At 35.5% G+C, this 21,150-nt stretch overlaps 1 protein-coding gene across 10 annotated transcripts in view; it reads left to right on the top strand.

Moving 5' to 3' along the window:
* Nmdar2 (glutamate ionotropic receptor NMDA type subunit 2) overlaps window positions 1-21,150 on the top strand; it is a 368,342-nt gene that overhangs the window by 259,351 nt on the left and 87,841 nt on the right. For 3 of the 10 annotated variants that reach the window (XM_072021789.1, XM_072021786.1, XM_072021788.1), the window contains exon 3: window positions 10,667-11,771. The exons of the other annotated variants lie outside the window; for them this stretch is intronic. In XM_072021789.1, coding sequence (XP_071877890.1) covers window positions 11,441-11,771 — 331 coding nt within the window. In that variant the 5' untranslated portion in view covers window positions 10,667-11,440. The remainder of the gene's footprint in view (window positions 1-10,666; window positions 11,772-21,150) is intronic. 10 annotated transcript variants of the gene reach the window in all.

Below are 21,150 nucleotides of genomic sequence, written 5' to 3'. Positions count from 1 at the left end.
TTCTTAGTGAAGGAAATAGTGGCCACGACAGGAAATTGCGGGACACAAAGCTTCTTTCGCGACCACATACTGTGGCTGTGTTGTTTCTTTTCATCTTAGGGTTAGCAGGGTGGCAAGCTTTCTTATTGCGAGGCTTATTCGTTTGCTGAGAAGGTCGACGTTTTGATGAAAGGACCGAGGGAAACGTGGATCTTGGGTTTCCGTGATAATTTCCAGAATCTTCTCGGTGATAGGATTTGGAAAAGTCGTTAGGAACTGGTAAGCGAGGAGGATAGGTGATCTGTTATGATTAGACTGTGATTTTTTTACATGTGTTAGGAATGTAAAGCTGCAAAGATACATGAGGTGTATATAACATGTAAAACTATAGAAGATATTAAAAGTAGAATATTTGTATTTTTGGTAATTAATAAACGATCGAATTTTGTAAAAATTGTACAAAATTTATTATATTTAGGTGTTATTATGTGAAAACTTCAATCCTCTATCGTTGAATTTAATTTATGATCACTGGATGATACAAAGTTGAACACAAATGCTAAAATATTTAAAATACCAAATATAAAATGAATACAATTTATAACAGAAATTCGAAGACTTAATATACTTTATTCTGACAAAAATATTATTTATATTTTAAACTAGCATTAAACTAGGGCTTGAAATATTTTCCGTGTATTGTGTTTCAAAAACAGCCTCGAACCATGTAGGGATCTTGGAAACTCGAATCCGTGAAATATGGCTAAAACCGTAACTGTCAGAACCGTAAGTCAGAAAAGTTCGCAGCGAGGACATTTCTCTTCCGAAATGCCCAGTTCGGGCTGTTGAGTGATCGTACATATGTCGTATCGTAATACCTACCTATCGCAGAAATATCGATTCGCAATGTATAATTCCGCATAAACCGTAGATGTGTCTTGCGATACAATTATCGGAGTAAGCTTATTTTGTTTCAGATAAGCGAATTTTATTTTCACAAACTTCGAGCATCGGCTAAATCTTCGAATCTATTTCACCTATTAAGAGTTTACGACGATATCTAAGGGATATTTAATCCGTTATTTTAACACGTATACATCGCGACCTTAAGATAGCCACAGTCAAAGAAGAAATATCCAAGTTCAGAAACAGATATAATATAAGAGTTAACAACCACCAAAATTCATTAGTTACCCAATTACTTGACACGACGGATCAGATCCGCAGACAAAAAAGACAATATCCTTTAGATTGAAGCATTAGATTCAACTAGAATCAAACATACTATAAACATTAATTGATAGTTTTCTTGAATATTTATGGATTCCATATCTTTCTGGTCGTTGAGTCACATAATTCTTTTAACTTTAACAAGTATCTGCATAGAGTTACATTTCTTTTGTTTTTTCGAAGCATTCAAGCCCCTTTTCGAATGCCACGAATACGTCGACACGAAAAGACACCTCTTCGTTGCCATCTTCGTCTGCCGCCTCCATTTGTGTAAAATCATCGGTATTATTGTCTTCGTCGTAACGAAACTGAAATTTCATACATCGGTATATTTAGGGTTCTTCCACCGTTGCCAGCGTTAGGTTGTTCTACGTGCCACACATAATTCTTAGTATCGTATATTTTTGTTTCTTGATGTCTGCGATTCTGGCTTTTTCAACATCCTGTCTTTTTACTAATTCTGTCGCACTTATACTACTTTCGAGTTTTTTACTTGTACGGAATTTCGTTTCGATAGTTACGACGCTATTAGTTGCATATTAAATTCGTATATAATCAGAATTCATTCGATCGAATGAAAGGAACAACACGTTGTATACGAACGTTAATAAAGTATATACATATTTGGGAGGGAAGACGATGTCCGTTACTGGGAAGCATTACGTCCGCATAAACCGTAGATGTGTCTTGCGATTCAATTATCGGAGTAAGCTTATTTTGTTTCAGATAAGCGAATTTTATTTTCACAAACTTCGAGCATCGGCTAAATCTTCGAATCTATTTCACCTATTAAGACTTTACAACTATATCTAAGGGATATTTAATCGGTCATTTTAACACGTATACATCGCGACCTTAAGATAGCCACAGTCAAAGAAGAAATATCCAAGTTCAGAAACAGATATAATATAAGAGTCAACAACCACCAAAACCCATTAGTTACCCAATTACTTGACACGACGGATCAGATCCGCAGATAAAAAAGACAATACCCTTTAGATTGAAGCATTAGATTCAACTGGAATCAAACATACCATAAACTCTTATAACCCAAGTTACAGTACCACGCCAAAATAATTTACTTATAATTCTCTATGAGAATTGAATGTAGATAGTCTACCAAATAAAAGAAAAAAGTTAAACACGTGTGTAAATCATAAGATTCATCTGAAATTTTCTCACAAATAATAAATTTAAATTGAAGTTTATTCATTGAGTTTCCATATACTCGAGCGTTTAACTTTAACGCCTACAACGAATATTTATAATACATATAATAACTCGCAGCCTCCCTTCTATCAATGATTTGTAGCGGCACACGAGATAGAGGGCAATTCAAATCATGTTGTTGTTTTGCCTCGGAGTATCAATATCATATTAGGACATACATAATGTAATAATAAATAATGCTGCTACGTGCAACCGTTAAACGAAGACGAATTTGAATTTTTCGGCACTCCCTCGACCAGTATAAATAGACGACCATGTTCTGCAGAAGTCAGTCAGTCGTGCGAATCAATATCAGTTTTTCAGTCTCAGTCTCGAGCGATTTTAATAGCGTTCTATACACAGTCTTAGCGAATCCGTTAGTACCGAGCTCTTTGCGAACATAAATTATTTTAAAATATATTTGACGGTTTTCAATATCAGGATACTTCGTCGTTTAAATAACAACTCAACCAATTATCCTCTACAGATTTAAACAAAGACGAAAGACCGAATCGATCGACGAAACGAAATTCGACAAAACGTATGAACATAATAGCTTAAATAAAAAATTACAATAAAAGAAAAATATGAAGTCCAGTTGTGGATTTGTACCTTTCACGCAACGTATTCAACAAGACCCGATTCGTACGATGCATATATAGCGTCGTTATATATGATATCTGTCAAAAAAGAAATATTTCATATACCGTTTACAATTTCACACCTGCACAAATAATCACAATTCTCGATCACACGTGGCATCTATTCGCGCTTCAGTAAGGAGAGAGGCATGTAGGACTTATCCGATCAGTCAAAGGAATGTACTACTTGCTCGGTACTGTACACTACAATGTGAGTACACTAGATACGCTAATTGTCTTAGCAGATACAGGTGTGAAACACTGGTTCCAATAGTCAGTCCTCATAGGCACAACACTTGTTTGTATTGTTATGTTTGTTCATCATTGGTAGTGATGTTTTGTTACTTGGCTTAAGAGTCAATATATTCTTTTTCTCGATTCATGGAAGATTATTCCTACTAATTATTGTTGTCTTTCTTTTCACCAGTTTGTCTGGAAATGTGACTTATACTTTCCCATGCGAGAAATATGTTACTTGTATAATTAAATTTAAGTTATACGAGAAAGCATTTTTAAACAGTCGTCTGATCACACCAATTTATCAGAGGTTAATGAACTCGACTCGAGATGAATAACACGCTTGACTAAACGGAAACATATGTATAGTTCCTCGGTAAAAAGACATAAGGGTCACCATGAAATTCAGAAGTCAAGAATTATTTGTATATACGAGTATATACGAAGACAAAATTCGAGATACAAGTACACGAATGTTGCATGCATTCGTCATATTGCATCGTTCATTAATCCTATTCTGCTTTTCCGATGCCAACACAACGCTCGATTCGTTTCCTAAAGCATATGATAACAAAGTGCAAAAGTTGAACCGACGCTACTCAAAGGAAAGTTCTGTTCAGTTAAAAAGTATCGAAGCGAACAACGGCTACTGTAAACCAAACATAATTCACTCGAACTACAACAATTACGGCACAGTCTGCCGTGGAATGCAGCTTGTGCTCTGTTTAAAATTAAACCAACTATTCGTCAGCGATTGCACCAGCCACTCTGCTGTCTGCCGTAAATAAAACCAATTCTCGCTCCTCCAAGTCTCTGCCTTCTCCATCTGATACCATATCTAGGTGGTATCGTTTTATCTGGTAATCCTGACGGAAAATCGAAACGTTGAACAGCCGGTGTTCGACAAGATCCTTGGTAGGGTATCATCGATACCAGGATATTTCCACGAATCGTGTTATCGTCACTTTACCCCGGACAGGAATAGATCCAATCTGATCTATCCTAGGGAAATTACGTTTCACGGACCAACCTGGAGAGATCTCGTTTGCGGTTTAGGAAAAACGCACGCGCGGAAGAAAGCGCGCGAAGAACGAATTGATAATTGTTGACTCGAATTTTGTTATTAAATTCTTCGATATGTATGTAATACACAATGAACGTGTTTGTCGTATAAAATAGTCAATTCGCGGGAGAGAGAATGGGATACATCAGATTCTTGCACAATTCGTTAGAATTAAATGTATTTTAATTACATAGAATAGATTACGTGATCGTAGTAAATATAATCATTGGATGAAACGAATTTTGGACCGACTGGTGTGAAGTATACAACGATGGCACGCCAGCAATTTTGTTCATTCTGTTTTTTATTTTCGCACGATACGTAGTGCGATATTTTTAACACAATAATATTGTTCATCTTTGATAAAAAAAAAAAAAACACTTGACAAATATTGGAAAAATAATGAAAAAATACATAGAATAAGTTTGTTAGCTATTGTTTGATTACAATAATTATAGAAAAATTGTTTTTCCCAGCTGATACTTACGACCGAAATATCGTATGACGTGAACAGGGAAATCGATAGTTATCTTGGTTTCGGTTGACTCGACGTAGTGTAAGGGATCTTGGTTACGACTGCGCGTGGAGAAGGGACTGGCGAAGGCGTTGCTACACGGTATAATTTCGAGTGTTCCGCTCGAACTTCGATGCTCGAAACGCTTGCGGTTCTAGCAGAAACTTTCAATTACTCTCGATTACGAGTGCTGGAAAACACTGTAATCTGAAGAGAGCTCTCTTCAATTCACAGCATTTGTTTTGTTAATCGTGTTGGGTAATAAAGCATGCAATTTTTATTGTCGGTATAATACCATTAGGATATTACATGACTGATAGAAATCTTCGATTAAATATGCAATTAATTTAAACATATAAATATATAAATATGCTTATTTTTATTTAATATCGCAATATCTCAAGTTACGAAAATATTTGCCCCTTCTTCTAAAAAAAATTTATTTAGTATTATAATATTTGCTAGAAAGGAACCCAAGTATTGCAGTCGTTACTGTTCCCGAATGCCACATTTTCGACGATCGAACAATCAGTATGTTACTGTCAGCCAATTCCATGGATTCAAAGGCTCAAAGAGAAACGCATTTTATATTTACTCGAACCGTTCCTGTCCAATTTACATAGAGTGATATAGTTCAGGTTGACGCAGTTTTCACGCAGTTTCCACCTAGAAACATCAGCTTTACCGTAACTCGGTTACCATGACTAATTTCCACGCGCTCGAAACAGAAACTAAACGTCGATGGCAATGGGCGAGTCCACGTCTCTAACGAGACACCACTGCACAGGCGTTTCCCAGATCGTATCTCGAGCTACGTTTAGTCGGCGACAAAAATAGATGGATAGATAATGAAAATAGGTATCAATTTCAGATATTTATTTAATAAATTATTATTAATATCAGATAATTATTTAATAAATGACTGAGATTAACCCTGCTGCGATCCTCTAATTTTTCTGTGACTTGAACTCGTTGTTAAATCAGAAATATTAACTTTTTGAGGAAATCTTTGGTATAAAATTGACGTATTAATGCAATTAACATATTTTCATACTTTCTTCAAATTTAAGAAATTTTTTAACGATAGAGAAATACGACTAGGTCAAAAATGACACACAGGACGCAGCAGTGTTAATATTTATGTTCTCGCGTAAACAAACCGTATTTCACGAGACTTCGTTACACTATCCTTCTGCTTAATTTTACCGCCGACTCTATAACATTATTGTAACTTAACTTCTCCCGAGTAGCATGCACGGTCATCATTCACGTTCATAAAACTAATTATTCTTCTCGTTAAAAGAAATAATCATCGCCGTCCAGTTTGCAAGCATCGTTCACGAAACGAATTGGATTCGCAGTAGCAGCAAATTGGATTCGAAAAGCTTGCTCGTGCTTCGTTAATGTTACTCGATTCATTCGACGTAACGAAATAACCCGGATTAAACTACAACCTCTTGGAAACTTAGATATAGGCTTCATCCTACTGACCATATCGTGTACAGATTTGTTACAATTCGACTTAGAGACGGGCGAATCCAAGCTTCTTAGTAATCTCCGCCCTGCCATCTTTACCAGAAGCAACTTCAAGCCAGGTTTTCGTTGGCAATTCCACGACTACCGAACCATCGCGCCGAAGGAAACTTGTCGGAGTTCGGAACAAACAGAGGACGCCGGATATCCTTGATATCGGAGGCTCGTCGCGTTAACGCTAGTTTCTCGCTTGTAAACTAAAATCAACTCGACACGGTTACGTACAATCTTCATTTACGGTACATATTTGTTTTATACAACTTTCTACCATCCTGTTGTGTTATAGGAATTCCTGAATGGGAATATTTCCGGCCAGAATCTCATCGCGTTTGTTTGATTATGAACATTCGCAGAGACGAGCATCGTGTTAAGAGCAGAGTTTGCATTCGCTGATGAACGATAATGGTAGAAGCTATGTTTATATTGCGCTTGTAATTGCTATTCATGTTTATATCAGTATCGGCGGTAGAGATTAATTTCTAAACATAAGGGTAAATATTTGAAGAAGAAATTTTAATCTTTTAACGTTACTCGATTGGATTATTAGGGTAGATGATTGGATTATGTTGCGAATGAAGGAAATACTCGTTAAATAAACGTTAATTTTTTACTTTTCTAGCGACATGGTTCGAAGACGTTAATTATCCGAGAAACTTCAAATGTAATAATATTTCGTCAAATTTATATCATCTACTGTTAATCAAATTCAGTAAAAAATATCGACTATCATTTAGAATGTAATCGTTAAACCAGCGATTGAATATAGCTACAGCGATGACGGTGCGCATTTTATAACGATACGTAGGTTCGGTTATCCTCCAGGATAACGACAACGTTAACGACAAGCGCCAAGCTTCGTAATCCGAAAGGATAATAACAAGTTCCTTCGACCGTGTCTTCTCTCTTTTTTTTTTTTTTTTTTTCTTTAAGATTATATTACGGCAGAAGTAGAGAGAGAGAGAGAGAGAGCAACGGAAGTTAAGCACTGATCTATAATCACTTTATAGTTACTACTTAACTTTTCACCCAACTAACCCATGCTCGCCCTTCTTCCACGAAGATTACATCCAACGAGAAAAACTTGAATCTTTATATACACATACTTTCAACAGACCTAATATCTCATCTCAACTCTGGTAACAGCGTTAACGAAGAATCCAATTCACTGAAACGTTACACTTGCGTAATTAACCGAAGTTCTATTCGCACCCTCTTGTGAAGACACGATTACGGTGAATCCATTAGAGCCAACGTGCAATAGAAAATTAAATGTACTACGAAAAAAGAAAAAACAGGGGGGGGGGGGGAAATGAAAACGTGGGCATTCTCGCGTCGATAGAAATTTCGAAAGCCAATTTAACCTCTCCAGTAAACAGGTTAGGACTTTTCTTCGAGAAACGAAGTGGCTTTCGGTATACTGATGGTGCATGTAAATTTTCCACGTGACTGGCATCGTCGATGTACCATAGTTACATTTACCGCTCGAACGGAGAGAAACGGACTATCTATGGTTTCACGATGTCACTATGGAAAGATTTCCATCGACAAAGGGGACAAGTCGTTCCATAAATTGAAATAGTTTTACGTGCAATAGCTTTTCACGTTTGAAAATTGTTGTACATGAATTGCTATGTTTTCTTTCGAAGTTTGCAGTAACGGAAGAGTTATCGATCAACTGAGATAATAGTCGTCATTCATGATTCTTTATCGTTGCGATATTTATTATTACTACTGAGAGATTTCTGTGTATCTATTTAAATATAATTTTCTATTCCAATCCAGTGTGTTTATAGTTAGTTTGTGATAAGAAACTATCGAATAGCAATCTCGGTTTCTTTCCATCTTTATCTTCTTTACAATCTGAAATCAACTATATGATTGAAACATACGAAAACAGTGGAGGGAAATAATGGAATTGGATTAAACGCGAATTAAATTAAATCGGACAATTGCAGGTGGGCAATGAATACACAAAAGAATCATAATTATAACTGCTTCGTCAAAACGATAAAATCCCTTAATTAAATTATCTCGTACAATAACCGAATGTAAAAGAAACTCTCTATTATAACGATCTGCTGTTAACCAACGATTTTATTTTATTTCTTTTATTTGTTCGATACAGCATGCCATTTTAGTATCTGTATTTACACAACGTTTATAAATAATTCTGTTAGTAAACAATCATCCTACTACGTACCGTCTTTCTTTAACGCATTCAAATTTACAAAATTCATCTGAAGATGGCTGGAAAACGCACAATAATATTCTTCGAGTAAATGAGAAGGAAAATCGTCTCTTTTTCTATCGGCGAATCTCTCAGCATCTACGAAAAGTACTCTTTCTGAAAAGGAACGTTTGAAAGTTGAATACGTGATCGCGACGAGTACTTTACTGCGAAGACAGGCAATCGAATGGACGAAACGAATGCCCGGGGTTGTAAGAGGACGAAAACAAGGGGCGACAAGAGCGGTTGAAAGTGCCGGAGCTTGATAGGTTTCCGTAATTACCAATTAACGTGGAATTACACGGGGCAACGGTCCCTGTCAGCCGACCTGACGAAAATCTCAATAATTAGCTTCGTTGTGATTCTGACGCTCCAGATCCTCGCACGAAATTATCGGGCGTCGGCTTAATTGAGGACCCCGTAATTACTTCCAGCCAATCTTATCGGTGTTCCGCGGGAGGTGGGGCGGAAGATGTGCTCGATTGTACCGCCAAAACTTTCCGGTGATCTCTCATAATGAGTTTCTCTCGATTTGAAATCGGAGCCCCGCTACTTTCCTACCAGGAGACACCTTCTTGCATTTTCGCACTTTTAGCGACGATACGAATGGGTTTCTTTCTCGATTAGTCTTCTGTAGTGGAACAAATATTGCATGGCGTCATTGTATGTTGAATTACGACGTGCATTTTGCCATACAAAATCAGCCACGTAAAAGATCAATTATGTTTGACGAATCTTCGATTTAGAAATTTCATTACTCACACGACGCGCGTGTTTAAATAACCTCGCTGTTTTGATGAGCATTTGACGATGATCATTTTTAGCGTCGATGTCACGATTTTAATTACCCTCTGTATTCTTTAAATTATCTTGAGTACACATGATCTCGATAATAACTGCCGATTTTAAAAAGATTTGGAACGACTTCGATGATTCTATTTCTTCTTCGTGCCAATCTTGTTAATCTTGAGTGCCAATAATACGTTTTGTCTATTGAGGTTGACCGATAGAAGAACGAGTGGACGAATTTGTAGTAAAAAATATATTGAAATAAATAAAGTTATAAATATAAGTGTAATAAGTGTAATGCCGATCCAGATTCTCGTTCTTTTATAGTGTTACGATACAATAGAAGCGATAGGGAGCACGTTCATATATTTATAGCAAAGGACATTACCAAAAAAGTTCACCTTGTAGCTCTAGCTGAAGGCTGCAAGAAACAGCAATAGAAATCTACTCATAGCTCTTTTGTTTCTAGACCTTGTAAGCCAAAACATAATTCACATTCAAGGGTACAACAATATGGACCTCTCCTTGTTTAGAATTTTTTGTTCCACTAAATTCTATTCTCTTCGTAGCAGCGGTCTCTAGGTCACGGGTATACGAAAGAAAAGGTGTAGAGTTTTTCTTGAAGTAATTACTTCAACATTGTCGATCTAGACTTTAACTGGAGTTACAACGTCGAGATATCAAAGAATCTTTAGACAACTATAAACCGTTATTTTTTAATTCGATTTGAGAATAACTTTCATTAAATGGTACATATGTGTATACTAATTGAAGTATATTAATACAGCCAAAGTATTTGCGCATTTCATTAACATTGACAACTCATATACTGTTTTATATTATAAGCAAAATAACTACATTCCAGTGAACGCAGGCTGTTGCAAAATAAAAGAAGCTTAAAACAGCAGAAATTTTCTGGGTGACCTGCTACGCATAAATTTTTACCCCTGGAGCTCAAAAAAGCATCCATGTAAATCACGACCTCCGTTCATGCAGCTCCAAAATGCACAAGTTTAGTTAGAAGATATAGCATAAACCAGGAGCCTATTGGCCTATTTTATTTTCTTTTTTTTTTTTGTTTTTGGTTATTCTCTACGCTGCTGTTTGCATGTTATTCGATACCGAAACGTACTTGTTACTTCTGCGTATAAGATGTACAGTTTGTTCGAGCCTCCATGAACGACAGAAGGCAACCGTTTTCAGAAAATGAAGCAACTACGTACAACAATTAATTTCTTTTTCAGTGTCTTCCGAAATATTAGTTATCTCGTCCGTACGAAGGCAAGCGCAATCCGTTTGCCACTCCCGAGTTCCTCTTGTTATCTCGAATAATAATCGCCAACGTGAAATCAAATTTCGTCTTCCTTCATCGAAATATATTAACAAGTTGTCGCTTAGATAGTAATCTACTACAGTGTATAGTTGTTAAAAATTTTCATGTAATACACTGACGAAGCTCTGGAAGCATCGTCGACAATCTTGGAACTATCGGTGTTCAGACGATCGGATATCGAAGAATGACGCACGAGAAACAACGCAAATCGAATCTGATCGGTTACGTGTACTAGAAGATACCAATTTCACTGCAATATGTCTCATCCTCCGTGAACGATGGCAAGAGCACGAAACAAATTTTTTACGAGTTTCAAAAATTGTCGAAACGACATGATTGTCGGTATAGTGATTCAGTAGTTAGTAATTTAATTACTAGCAATTTTATCTTCGACGTTAAAGTAAGATTCGAAGGAAAGAAACAGAAGATTCTTCCGTGTGTCGAAGGTGAATATTTTCCAAAATCATCGACGAATCACGGAACTACTTTCCTCGATAATTTCATCGATCAAACGAACTCAAACTTCGTGTGTATCGACTGTGGATGTGTGGATCGTCAAGACACGTAACTTCGCTTTCCAATGCCATCGATTAGAAATAATTTTTACGTTTAATCGACCTTGAAGCAGGAGAATCGTGGAGCAGACGAAAAATACAAAGTCGAGGAAGGAAGACGAGGAGGAAAGATGCGAGTCGAACTCCTTCTGATCCTCGGTACGTTCGTGATCTCCGGCGATTGCGGCCGGAGGGTAACGATCAGCGAGTCCGGAGTTCCCGAATCATCCAGACGGCGCAATGGATCGTTACCGAAAATGTCGATCGGATTAGTGGTGCCGCACACTAATTTCGGTGTGCGCGAGTACACGAAGGCCGTGAACCGCACGGTTGGCTTCCTGCGCAAAGGAGGCAAGCTGAGGGGACAGAACAAGCATTCTGGATCCAGCTTCCTGGATAAATATGACTTCACGCAGCACTCAGTTCGACTGAGCATGATGACGCTCACACCGAGTCCTACAGGTATATATGGAAGAAGTATAGTTAAGTTTTTGAATAACACGATATTTGTTAACACGATTACACGGCAGATAAACGTAACACGATGCACATGGTTTCATCCTTAGCGATTTTTAATTTTTATTTTCATTTTTTATTACTAACGCCATTGACCAGTTTCTTACAATCCGTAAAGTATTAAAATGCAATATATATATATATATATATATATATATATGTCAGGTTATAGTTAGATTTAGGGGCGTGTAACGAATCTTCATTCGGACTAGCCATCGTTGTTGCACAATAGAGATTATATTTACTGGTACAAATATGAGTTTTACAAAGTTTGACAAATAACCGTGGTAATTAGACACTCGAGATGTTAATGACAACGTTCTTAAGTTCAATAACGAATCCACGGTCAACGGGCTAACTCTTTGTTAAACGTAGAATATATTTTGAAGCACAAAGTAACGTTCGCTGTGACGCTCGGTATATACTGCGCGTAAAGACGATGTGAAAACTCTCCAAGGTGATCGCAAGAATAAAAGACTGATGAAAACTTTCCTCTCCTTACGATCGCGTTTGTTTTGTTGTATATTGGCCGGGAATACCAACAAAATTCCAGCCACCGTTGCTAGGCAAACCCGCTTAGCGGCGACATTGCTCCTGCCCGAGGTTTCGTTGTTAATACAGCGTGTGTCTCATAATATTGACACTTCTCTGTTAGATAAAAACGTCCATCCCGTGACCGTGGCTACGTTCAGGGACCAGTTGTGTCACCTCGAGCCCAAGTCCACTGTCACAAATCTCGGAAAACATAATCGGATTGAATCATAACAACTACTTCCAAGTTTTATTACTTAATTACAGCTATAATAAATAGTCTAGACTATAGTATTGGGAATCTCCCCAAAAATTCCAAAAGAAAGGCCCCGATGTCTTTTCATCTCCGACATATATATATATTAAAAATAATATTGTGAAGTATTAAAGTATATAAGGGGATATTTTGCATTTATAGAAAATTTACAAACGTGGGTGATAAATGTACCGAATGCGCGTATTATGCAAAAATATATTCAAAGTAGATATTCAAAGTAGAGCGCTCGTTACAATATTTAATGGCTAGAACAAGTCTCTATTTGGGTTCCATTTCTTCAGCCGCATTCATAAAGGGATGAAATACCATGAACATCTGCAGTCTAATGATAGCTGTTACAGAGGTTAATGAAGTACAAGGATTTTCTTTCTAAATTTCGCACATTTTTACGCTTCTATGTTTATTTATTTCTGACGCGGAATATAGACGGTATATTTGTACGAGCTTCAAGTTTCCTACAACACAGTTTGAAATAACAAGACCAATTGATCGTGTTATTCGAGCAGTACCCCTATTATTTATACAATAATTGATTAGTAATTTGAATCTCAGTTGGTAGAATGGAATACTCGATTACTATATGCGCGAATGAAACTGTATTCCATTCGTAGAAACTTATTGAAAATCGACTTCACGAAATATTTGATTTAATGTCAGCGAGTGCTTCATAGCTTGCAAACAGATGTCTATTTATCGTGAATTACATTTTCTAACAAAGTGGTCACATCAGCACATTCCCAGCTTTCAAACGAAAAGTACTTTCCTTTTCCCTTCGCCCTCTTACCATATTTTCCTTATAGCGCCTTAATACACTTTAATGTGAAAATATGGCATGAAAAATATGGTTTCTGTACTTTTACATGAAAAGGAATAGTGTATTTTATTATCGTCATTTTTTATTGTCACTTAGTGACTGATAGAACACATCAAATTTTAAATGCAATATTATTACAGTAGTTACCGATGAATTACCATCTTGTCAATTGAGACTTATATATCCTTTTTATTTAGAAACATGAAAAAAGACATTTAAAAATAAATGTAGTAATTATATATAATTTCAATAATATTAATCATTGACGTATCAATATATTCGTAATTGAGTTTAATACAGTAACGTATTTCTAACGCTGATTAAGTATTATATTACGATACTTGTCTGTTTAACGACGGATGTTTACTATACGTATACCGCATGATTGACTTGTACTACTTACGAGATCCGAGACTAGTTTATTTTCCTCGTCTGCGTGTTAATTCCTTAGCTTGTTCTGTTTACGACGGATATTTACGACTTGTACTACTTTTTGGATTCCTGGCTAATTTGTGTTATTTGGCTTAATAATAGTTGATCCGTTTGACATACGATGGATTTGCTCGTCCGAATAAATAACTGTATTATTCTTTTTATTCGACCCGTGAGTATATTATCGCATAATTAGTTTAACAATAATTGGTCTGTTCTATTTGCTATGAATATTTAATATCGTTCGATGGAATGATCGACTTGTACTACTTGTTTGATCCACAAATAATCTATTTTACTTGGCTGAGCGATAATAGAACCAAGCTACTTGTTTAATATGAATTTCTTATTTATAAGTAAATTGCGTGTACATGTTTATGCATTCTTGAAAAATTTAAGGTTTCAAAAGTCTGTAAAATGCATATAGTATGTAAAAATACGTAAAATATTCAAAGTAACGCACTCGTTATGATATAATTGTATCATATTTAATAGACGAAGTAAGTAAATTCCTATTTGGAAACCATTTCTTTAATTATGTTGATAAAAATATAAAACTGCATAAAAATTTGTAGTTTACATGCGAGTTTTAAGCTACAGAATAAATACTCTATCTATAATATAACGCAACTGACAGTTATAATCTTCAGAAATGGCGATAATTAAGCATAAAACTTTCCAAAAGTCAATAATCTATCAGTATTTCATCTTCTTCCGCTCCTCTGGGTTACCAATTCGCCTGAGACATGAAAATAACAGGAAGTGGAAATCGTGGAGAGTTCATTGCTCTGTGGAACTCGGCGAATCGCAATATTTCCGTGTGACGAACTCGAAAGCAGGACAATATCGCCGCTTTCATATCGCGTCTGTTGGCCACACGTGGCCACGTAGCAGTAGTAAAAAAAAGGACACTGTTTCTTCCTTTGCCAGGACGCCGAAATTAATGTTCTCGTTCCTTCAAAAATCTTCACATCGGTCAATATGTACGGCTTAACGTTCGCTCGTACCAATTCGCGACGACCTCGTCTTCTGCACACGTGTAAAAATGTGTGTGGTATGCCTGTATTACCTTATGAAGGGCAAACGTGACTGGAAAACATGGATGTTCCAGTGAAAAATATTCCTCTTTGATTCTGTTCAAGATAAGCCGACCTTATCTTACGCGTTCTCTCTCGTGAAATAATTAAGACGATGAAACGCTCTCGTTTATTTCAAACTAGAAATATTAGAGCGATGAATTGGCTATATTAGGGCGGTGCAATTTATAACTTTGAGATTTTATAAAATTCAAACGATTCATTTCTGGTGAAGGTTTCTGGATAAAAGCTTTCTTCGTGTAGCTTTTATGTTATCCAGTTGATTATCAGAGTGGATAAGAGCATCTACGTTAGAGTGGACCAATACATTTTTATTTCCTTGGTACATATTTCGTGTTTTAGTCGTTTTACAGATAACAACGTAACGTTCGACCGGTAGCAACGTTCAGCACGTTGGTGGATTAATTCTGTTTACTGCGTACTTAACCTATTGACATCGACGTGCTACATCGTTACTACGTCAGCAACGTGTCAGTATATTTCGCTAAAAGAGATTTGTCAGTGATAGATATGTGTGTGAGTTTTTGAGGGCTTTAGAATGATCGGGGTTAGGTTTGAGAATGAACGATGAGGAGAAGAAGCATTGACAATGTGAAAAATTATAATAACAAATACGATTAATTTCACTTTGCATCGTATAGACTACTGTTACACGATGAGCAAATGCTTTATTCGCGTTGTCATATTTGACTATCGTACTTTGTTTAATAACAGTTAACCTGTTCTACGTACGATATTGATAAATAATTGGTTTATTCTACTTGGTTTAACAATAGTTGAATATTGTCACGGACATTTTAAATCGTTCGATGGAATGACTGACTTACATTACTTGCTTGATATATGAGTAATCTGTTTGGCTTAGCCGGACGACAATAGATCCATTCTACTTATGCATTAATAATAATTTTTTATTTAAATGATATTTTATTCTGCGACGATTCTTAAGACAAGCCATAAAACAACGATCGTTTGTACGTAAACAGTGAAATAAAAGATCGAAACATCAATGCCATTTAGTATTTGACCGATATATCGCGTTTCTTATATCGGTTTCCGTCTGATGGATCGTTGTTCGAGGCTTCAGGGGCACGCACATATATTTCAAACATTTTGGCAACGTTCCCGGCGAATATCTTAACGTCAGTTTAGATTTGTTACCTTGTGGTACTTTTGGAACCCGATTGCTGCTACTGTTCTTGTTTCTTATGGGTTATCGGTGATATGTGGAAGTTGGGAAGTTTCGAAAGTTGGAGGTAGAATAGAAATGAGGGAAAAGTAACTATTTCGAGATGGTTCTAGATTTTGTAATGAATTATTGGCAAGACCGTTTAACAAATTTACATGTTCGTTTTACAGGACAATTTTATTCGTTTCTATTAGAAACGTTATATCTGTCCTTAATGGATCTTTTCGTTTTTAAAATACGCTTTAAAAGGCGCAAACGTTTGTAAAAAGGCTCTCTCCATTCTTAGCTTGCAACATCAAGTTCTTAATCTTCGTGTCTTGAACTCCATTCCTTATACTTGAAGTGTAATCCTCACAGCTGTATCGTAAACTTTTTCGCTCTCACTTTAAACACTCACAAATTAAACAGTTGTATTTAAGCAATCAGTGAAATGAAAAATATCATTTTCATCGTTTTAATAAAAATAATTAACGTCCACATGCATATTTAGTTTCTATTTACATCGTTAACCGTTTTTCCTCCTTTACAGCTAACGTGACACAGAAGCGTTCAACGAAATAAACGAAACAACATTTGTGAATTTAAAAATCAGGCCACCTCTCAATTTACCCGTACAAGTTACACAGCGGAAGAGCTAATTGATGCAAATTAAGCTTCTTTTATTGCTGCGAATCATGCGCACCATTGATTCAATTCTTCGTGACTTTTCACGTGCCAAATTAAAATCAGAAAACCTCGAAGATTAATTTTCTCCTGGAGATACACGAAAATAAAACAGAACAGAGATGCATACGTATAGAAAGTTTCAAGCTCAAAAATGGTAAAAACTGAAAGAAAACCTAAAGATGATAATTTCTAAATTTCAACGAATTTTGATGCAAATTCATATTTTTGAGAATATAATGAAAAAATAGAATTTACTTCGGTAGAAAATTGTTTCATCGACCAAATATTGTAGAAAGTATCTGTACTTTGAATATCTTACGTATTTATTCATATTACGCGAAATTTTGCACAATCAAATTACCGCTAAGTGCATAGTCTATTCCTAATACCTTAATTATTACCATTTATTAAAAAGTCCGTAATAAATAAATAAATAAGTTCGCAAATAAAGTCGCGAAATTGAAACTAGAATCGGAACGGAGGATCGTGTCGTTGAATAGTCTTGTGTCAAACGAGCGATATATCAGACTGCATTAATTTTAAAAAGTGACAGAATAGCAAGTAGACAGAATGCAGACGAAACGCCTCCGGATTCGCTTTTATAGAAAGGTGACATCGAGCCGTGTATCGTACGTGCTCCTCTTTTCTACGGCACGCGTGCTCGCTGCGATAGCTTTCTGCTACTACGATTCGCGCCAGAGGTAGTTTGCTGTTTCGCTAAACGGTTCTTGTGAATGACATCTCGAGGAACATCGTGGACACGTTGTTTTCTCGAACTGTCACCGCGATTTCAAGGAGTCTTTTTCCTCTTGCTTTGGTGAAGTGAGTTTATATTCGACTAGTACTTCTAAAATCTCGAGACTTTTCCGCTTTGAGAGGAAACGCGACGTTATGACTGCCATAGAAGCTTTCGCGGCATTTTGTAGAGACTCCATGAGAGTTTTAGAAATATTAGCAAATATTGCTTAGGGTCAGGTGGTAAAATTTAATGCAAAGCTATCGTAGTGCAAAGAATCGCTCTGAAACTAAATGACTCGGTTAATAAGAGCTTCGTATTTGAAGAGAAATAATTAGAGTGTTACGATGAAATGATTTTTGTTGTTAGACAGAAATTTAAGAATATCGTATTGCCAAATTCCAAAGAAAATTGCTACGAAAAATTCAGTTTAATAGATTCATCACCGGACGCAGACCTAATGGTATTTAACGTTTAATAAGAACTTGGAAAAATTTCCTTTCCATCAGCGAAGGAATAATACCATTATTTCGCGGTGACATTGTTGCTTGGAAAGACTAACTTACGGGAGAAAAGTTCCACAGATATTGATTGGATTAATAGAATTAATATTTAATCTGTAATAACAAACGGCGTTGTACTGATTTTCATTAGAAGCATTTTCCAATTCATTTCCAAGCGTTTTTGCAAAATCATCCACATCGAATTTAACAATTTTATTACTTAGATTTATGTGTTTATCACCGATGAATCGCTGATAGGTTTCATTAATACCTACAAGTCTGTAGGATCTTTAACGTCAGCTCAAATTTTCTGTTACATTACTTTCGATGTGTAATCCAAAACTTCCGCACTTTTTCTTTCTTTGCAGCAGATCGCGACATTTCTGTAGCTGTCCCTCTGTCAAAGTGAAATATTGTCTCGTTGCAATATGAATGAGAATTCTATTAGGAACCCTTATACTTTAAAATTTATAAACCAATACACCTTCAAGTTTCATTGATAGTTAATACTTTCAAATTTCACTCATTTTTAACTTTCGTGATTCTATGTCGCGTTGGATTCGCCGACGATATTTCACGCGATTTGTTTTCGGTTTCAACTAAATATATATTAAACTTGACACATAATTCATATTCGTCGTTTAACAGTAGATGTTGCTACAATAATCGATATGATATAAACAAACCGAGCAATTCGTAAATAGTTCTTCTCAGAAAAATGTTGCTCCTTTGTCTTATAAATTATAATATTTTAATCGTCGGAATTTCTTTATAGCGTTACTAGAAGTATGCCATACCGATAATATGCTTGCTATCGATTATGAAAATATAAATATACCAAAATTATGAACCGTTCTTGAAAATACGTTAATCGAATAATAAAATGTTCGACGATAAAGTATCGCATGTTAGATTACGAAAGAATTATCCGTACTTTAAAATGTCACTATATGAAATTATATTAAATAAGTACCTTCATAGCTATTGTGAAGTTATTTATCAATCGTCTTGTTAGGAACAGTTTTAGACTCGCAGTCCCGTAAGATGATAAATCCGATTTAGTGGTGTGACAGTTATTGTCCATCTAATTCCGCTAATAACTCAATCTCATGCAGTCCCTTTTGTCTTAACAGTGTGTCCCTGCTCTTACCTTGAGTTCATTACACTAATTGATTTTCCTGCGACTAAACTGTCGATATAGACGCACGTGCGTTGATTTCGAAGACTCATCACTTAGCTCTGCATCGAGTTTCACGCTAAACAATTGATTCAAACGAACAAATTTGGTTTCTCTTACTAAGCCTTCGATTAGAATAAATATATATAGAGATCACATATATAGGTATCATACAATTATATAATATAACATATTAATAATTTCATATAATTATGATCGCATAATGACATTACAATTTTCCCAATGCCATCCTTCGTTTAATTTAATAGTCGCGATGCAAGAAAAATTATCTGAATTTTTTTTTTCTACAATTAATTTTAAGAATTTTTTAATTGTTTAATTACATATTGGAACATTTTATAATATTTTAAGCACTCGCGTAATTACTTTTTATTATGCCTTGATATTATAATATATATATATATGAGCAAAATGCAAAAGCATCTAAAAGAAATGGAATAATGAAAGTAAATGGAAAGAATTGAAAGATAAATTTACCTTTGTAATAAATACGACCTACTTGCCTATCAGGCTGTGCTTTAATGTTTGTCGGTGGAACAATAAGAAGTAGAAATTTAACGATTAATGTCTAAACTGTGCGAACGCTGCAAACGACGTTTTCATTTGCCATTTGGTCTTTGAATTATTCATCGATTATTAAGAATATTTTCTTTTCCAAACGTTAAACACAGTAATCGCTTCTATTCGTTCGTATTAAATTAATATCAAACGACGCGTGACAAAAACATTACGAGACGTAGAAGAAGCAGAATGCAGAGAAAGGAACGAGAGAAAGTGGAAGAACAATTATGAGCACCTTCGTGAATGAAGTTTCATTAAAATTCATTTGTAAAATTTGATTAACGAACTTTGGAGGACATACACAATTAATACTGATAGAATATTCAAGATAATACTAACCGATTATTTCAAGAATCACATTACTATGTATCAAATTTGTAATTATCGCTTAATTAAAAAAATTAATTATTCACCGATTATATTCTCCTATGAATTCCATAAAATGTTCAGGTCACGTGTCACGATTTCACGAACGTTGAGTTATCTTTTATCCGCGATATTGTTGATTCATTGGCTGGCCATTTCGCATGGTTCCATTATAAACCGTGCAATTATCGAAAAGATAAACAGCGAGACTAGATCCTCATTGATCGAATAATATTGTCGTAACGTTCAAATCATTAATCGGTGTGCACGCGATAAACGAATATCACGTTTAATTACAGCGTGGAATAATGTCATTCGACCGAGTCATGGTCAACACAACTTTTCAATGAAAATTCCTGATATATAAAGCTGATAAAATGACGAACGTTCTGTCGACCCAATCGTTCCCTACTAACACGTTAACTGCTACGGTGATTATCGCTGACCCACGTTACTAAATTTATTGGAATGATTTAAGTAAGATAAATCTCACGGATTAAAAAATTATCAATGACGCGAATACTTAGATAACATTGTCAGAAAAAAATGCGCAAATATAATACGATTTGCAAGAATTTAATGTCGAGGTGTAGTACGTTGCCATCTATTGCGACTCTATCAGGGTAAACACTGCGTATATTGTATATTCGTACACTTGTCCATACCTGTTATGAACATATTACGTGTAACATACGTTACATTTATTACACAAAACATTTTCAAATTTCGTTAGCATTGTAATTACATCCAACTATTATCATCGTATTGATAAAATATTTTGGTGGTTTTGAAAATGTATACGGAAGTTTCAACACATTTAGTACAAGTGTAAGTTTATTTAAATATTCATACTGTGTACTAATCTTTTACTACATATAAATTTGCAATAAATATTCTTCTACGTGACTTCTACGTATATGTGTATTTTCAAATTGGAATCAAATTTTTTCAATAT

This window comes from Bombus fervidus, chromosome 2, assembly GCF_041682495.2.
Source record: "Bombus fervidus isolate BK054 chromosome 2, iyBomFerv1, whole genome shotgun sequence".
NCBI lineage: Eukaryota > Metazoa > Arthropoda > Insecta > Hymenoptera > Apidae > Bombus > Bombus fervidus.
The sequence above is the reverse complement of the archived record's forward strand: the minus strand, read 5'-3'. Positions and strand labels throughout refer to the sequence as shown.